At 40.5% G+C, this 5,043-nt stretch overlaps 1 protein-coding gene across 1 annotated transcript; it reads left to right on the top strand.

Moving 5' to 3' along the window:
* Window positions 1–626: 626 nt before the first annotated feature.
* LOC122065633 (7-deoxyloganetin glucosyltransferase-like) lies at window positions 627–3,727 on the top strand. The gene is made up of 2 exons (XM_042629455.1): window positions 627–1,189; window positions 2,459–3,727. Exons 1-2 carry the CDS (start codon window positions 676–678, stop codon window positions 3,394–3,396), a joined length of 1,452 nt encoding a protein of 483 aa, XP_042485389.1. The 5' UTR covers window positions 627–675; the 3' UTR covers window positions 3,397–3,727.
* Window positions 3,728–5,043: the final 1,316 nt, after the last annotated feature.

The following is a 5,043-nucleotide window of genomic DNA, read 5'->3' as shown; positions in this document are numbered from 1 at the left end:
TTAAAAGGGTAGTGAGCACCGTTTCAGGTATCGATTTGGGATCATCCGTATTGGATCAATATTGGTTGAGATCGATCCCTGATCGATCCAGATCGATTATTCGTATCGGTTGAGGGGTAAAATAGTAAAAAACTTAGTACCCTTTTAAATAAAGCAGGGACAAAATCGATCGACCCACCAATCCAAACTGATCCGATCCAAATTGATATCGGATCAGTATTGACAGATATCGATACCGATACCATCCCCTAAATCCTTACTAGTGAGTATTATATATGAAATAAAAAGGACATGTGTTGGATTCTATTCATATGCATGGATCGAGATCAATCCTCAATCACGGTGAGATCACCACCATGCGAAGCCTGCTGCCTGGCTGGAGTTTCTTTGTGGGACCTTAAGTCCAACCAACTTGGCAAAATTGCAGTGGACTTCGGTGGTGCCGATGAACGGTAGGTTGGTTCCTACCAGCAAGCCTCGTGGGATCTAACACATTCCTTATCCTGGTGAAAGGAATATTTGGTCTTTCTATTTTATTTTTCTATCCCTCCTCTTTTGTCTTCTATTCTAATTTTGTTTATAAATAAAATTGGGACTTCTTGGAGTGAGGCCACAACTCTGAGAGAGAGAGAGAGAGAGAGAGAGAGAGAGGTTTCTGTTCCAAAAGGGGAGAGAATGGATTCTGTTATAGTGGAGGAGAAGAAGTTTCATGCGGTTTGCATACCCGCCCCAGCCCAGGGCCACATAAACCCCATGCTTAAGGTAGCAAAGCTTCTCCACCACAGAGGCTTCCACATCACCTTCGTCAACACTGAATTCATCTACAAACGCATACTCAAGTCAAGAGGCCCTGATTCTGTCAAGGGCTTACCTGACTTCCAATTTGAGACTATCCCGGACGGTCTCCCACCTTCTGATATAGATGCCAACCAAGATGTCCCAGCCCTCTTTCAGTCTACAAGCACCACTTGCTTAGTTCCCTTCCGCAAGCTTCTCTCCAAACTCAACACCACTGCCGACATCCCTCCAGTGAGTTGCATAGTCTCTGATGGTATCATGAGCTTCACCCTCGAAGCTGCTGAGGTAATTGGAGTCCCTGAAGTATTGTTCTGGCCGACCAGCGCCTGTAGCTTCTTAGGCTGCATGCACTATCCCCATCTCATGGAAAGAGGCCTTACTCCGCTCAAAGGTATAGCTAAAATTAAATTTATGAAATAACAACCGTTTGTGGGAAAGAATATGCACAATACATAATGGTATTATCCACTTAGGTCTCAGAATCCAGGTCAGGTTCACATAGGAGAACAATCTCGTGCTCCTTGATACGTAGATTTAGAATTTATTAAATGAAGAGAGAGAAAATGGATTTTAAATCCACAAACCAGGAACGTAGGAGATTGTTCTCGTACATGAACCTAATTCGGTCTTCTCATTCTCTAATATCTGCCGCTCTGTTATAGTCTATAATACCTATTGTGTCTTTTTGGGGCAAATTGTTTTCAGTCAGGAGCGGCCCTTGCGCCACAATCACAGGAGCATGTGTCCTTGGAGAGGCACTGTGGTCATTTTGCTCTCCCTGTGTTTGTGGCGTAGAGCAGCTTCTGGATAGAAAACTTTGTTTCCTATTTTTGGGTGGATAAAATTTATATGGGAAAAAGAACTCGATCTAGGAGTGTGGGAGTAGTGCCAAACACATTGGGGATAGGGGGCAAATAACCACAACACCCCCAATGAAAGGAGAAAATTCTCACCTTCTTGATGCTTCTATGTGGGATTCCTATTGATCCCATGCTGGTGTACTCTTCCCCAATTAATATTCAATAAAACTCAAATATACATATCGAATACCCCAAAAGGGGAAGACAACAAAAGAAAACAAGGTAAGATTACGTCTTTAAGGAGAGAGGGAAGTTCCAAGGAAGTGACAACGTTATAATTCTTGAGATAATCCACCCATAAGCCAAAAGAGAAACTCAACATAGCTTTGATCTCGAAAGAGATTGCTTTTTAAAATCCGAAAAATTGTCTTGAATTTTATTTTATATTTTCCTGCTATGTTTGGTTGTAAGGGAAATTAAAGGGAAAGGAAGTGAAATTTTCATACTTAAAATATATATAGATATATATATATATATATATATGTAATCAATATCCATGTGACTTTAACATTAACTTCAAATCATTACATATTTGGTTATAAAATTTCACTTTACTTTGCATCCAAAACCCTTTGCTATAATATGTAAAATAAAAATTATATATAAAATATATCATTATTAAATATGATTAAAAAAATTAAGTAGTTTATACAATCATATGAGATAATGATTGTAAACAATTCTTTTTAAAGTATGAAAATTTCACTTCTCTTCCTTTTAAATTCCCATTGCAATCAAACGTAGCCTCCAAGATTACATTCTCTCTGCTATGTTAATTATCTTGTGTATTGTAACAACAGATTCAAGCTACTTGATAAATGGGTATTTAGACACCCCCATTGATTGGATCCCAGGAATGAAAGATATCCGTTTGAGAGATATTACTAGTTTCGTTCGAACCACGGATCCAAACGATATCATGCTCAACTTCATCAAAGATGAAGCGGTCAGAGCTAAAAAAGCTGCGGCGGTCATATTAAATACCTTCGATGCCCTAGAGCATAACGCCTTGAAAGCACTCTCTGTAATGTTGCCGCGCGTTTACAGCATTGGTCCTCTTCAATTGCTGCTGAACCAGATTCAAGACGACGGTTCAAAGTCAATCGGGTTCATGAATTTGTGGAGAGAAGAACCGGAGTGTCTTAATTGGCTCAATTTAAAAGAACCCGGTTCGGTGCTTTATGTGAACTTCGGGAGCGTCACGGTTATAACACCTCAGCAACTGGTAGAGTTCGCATGGGGGCTCGCTAATAGCGAGCAGAACTTTTTGTGGATCATAAGACCTGGCCTAGTGGAGGGAGACTCGGCGGTGTTGCCGTCCGAGTTTGTGACTCGAACCAAAGAGAGAGGCATTCTGGCGAGTTGGTGTCCACAGGAGGAAGTGCTCAACCACCCAGCCGTGGGTTGTTTCTTGACGCACAGTGGTTGGAACTCCACACTTGAGAGCATATGCGGTGGGGTGCCCGTGTTGTGTTGGCCGTTCTTCGCCGATCAACTGACGATCTGCCGGTATTCGTGCGTTCATTGGGGGATCGGCGACGAGATCAACAATGACGTGAAGCGGGAAGACGTTGAGGTGAATGTGAGGGAAATGATGGTGGGAGAAAGGGGAAAGGTGATGAAGATGAAAGCCATGGAATGGAAGAAGAGAGCAGAGGAGGCCATTGCCCCTGGTGGGTCATCCAACGTCCATTTTGATGAGGTGGTAAATCAAGTGCTTCTGGCCACTCGCAACTAAACAGGAATTCGGATCAAGTTCACATATGAGAACAATCCATTACTGTTCTGAAAGAACTTTGAACATATCAAAATGGCACACGCTTCTCAATTCCCCTGAGTCCACCGCCTATGGTAGTCTTTTTCATACACCACACGCAATTCTTGGAATTCCACAGATCCATTCTCCTAATCAAATGAGACGGCTAAGCTTTGGTTGTTTTCAACTCTTTGTTGATTAGTTTTCAGTTGAAACTTTAGGTGTTGATTACATATTGCCTTTTACCAAAAAGAAGATTACGTATAGTTTTAGAATCTTGTTCAAATGATAATGGCGTCTCATCGTTTACAAGCACCTTTTTCTTAAAAGAATATTCTATAGTGATTTTGATTGCATATATGACGTGTTCTATTTTTCTTTTTTTCCAAATTATCAAACGACGTGTTCCATTTCGAATCTTCCTTTCGTTGGCGATCGTCAGCCTGTGGATTTAAGAGGATAGCTGCCCTTATGATGTTTGGTTTTTATAGAAGAAGCCCAGAAAAACTGTAGGAAATCTTTGTTTATCCAAGTTTTTCTCATATTCGACCTTTTATCCCTGATTAAATGATTCAGATCCTCTCCAATATTATTAAAGGGTTAGTGCATATCCAACATTTTTTTTTGGATAAGAAGGGCATCCAACAATCGGGAGGACTCAAGTGTGTATGTCTAGGTTCTCCCAACCATTGTATGTGTGTTAGGCCTCCAACCCGTGAAGGAAACTTCGCTGCAACTCCAAAGGATCGATGTGTTAAGTGGTAGTAGAACAGAAATCCCACTAGAACTGACATGGGATCTAAGTTATAACACACTTTTCACCCTGGCAGAAGGAAAACTTGGTCCCTTTTTATTTATATTTTAAATTTCAATTTCGTTATTGTATAGATAAGATGTTTTATTGAGAAGAAGAAAGGAAGAGGGATACCATAAACAACTGGAAGGCCTCCCAACAACCATGCTCAAAGACTTCCACAAGAGAGAAACCACTTGAGACTCTCAATCTGAGATTCTGAGGACAGTTCTTACCTTTGAAGCAGATTGAACGGCATCATTCAAGTATCAACCACGTTAGCTTTAATTTCCTTAACAATAACTGGTCTTTTATTTTATCCCCTCTTTTTCCTTTTATTCTATTTCTCAACGTGGACGTGGACAACTGCTGTCTTGGGTGCTGTGTTTCTTGAGAGAGAGAGTGGGAGGTGGGCTTCTGATCCCGTGGAGGAGAGAATGGATTCTGTTGGAGCGGAAGACAAGCAGCCTCATGCGGTTTGCATACCCGCCCCAGCCCAGGGCCACATAAACCCCATGCTTAAGGTTGCAAAACTTCTTCACCATAGAGGCTTTGTTTGAGATTTAAAATGTAATTGCAAGCTTACGGATCAGTGTAGCTACGGGTCGAACACAGGGAGAACAATCACTTTATATTTTATTTCTTTTAATAATGCGAAAGTGAACTGATTAATGGTGTGATCTAATTCTAATTACCGTCCTAAACATATGTATCTAAAATAACATTCTAACCATTCGTCATCTAAGAATTTAAAGACGCAAGCCACGCAATTAAAATTAAATAAATAAATAACTGAAAATAAACAACCCACGCAATTAAAAAAATAAATAAATAAA

The sequence above is a fragment of the Macadamia integrifolia genome, unplaced genomic scaffold (genome assembly GCF_013358625.1).
Source record: "Macadamia integrifolia cultivar HAES 741 unplaced genomic scaffold, SCU_Mint_v3 scaffold2077, whole genome shotgun sequence".
Classification (NCBI taxonomy): domain Eukaryota; kingdom Viridiplantae; phylum Streptophyta; class Magnoliopsida; order Proteales; family Proteaceae; genus Macadamia; species Macadamia integrifolia.
The sequence above is the reverse complement of the archived record's forward strand: the minus strand, read 5'-3'. Positions and strand labels throughout refer to the sequence as shown.

Bases quoted from the DNA above. Each gene is read 5' to 3' on its own strand.
- LOC122065633 (XM_042629455.1), top strand. From the start codon at position 676: ATGGATTCTGTTATAGTGGAGGAGAAGAAGTTTCATGCGGTTTGCATA. The intron at 1,190-2,458 runs GTATAGCTAAAA...TTGTAACAACAG, and splicing joins AGGCCTTACTCCGCTCAAAG to ATTCAAGCTACTTGATAAAT.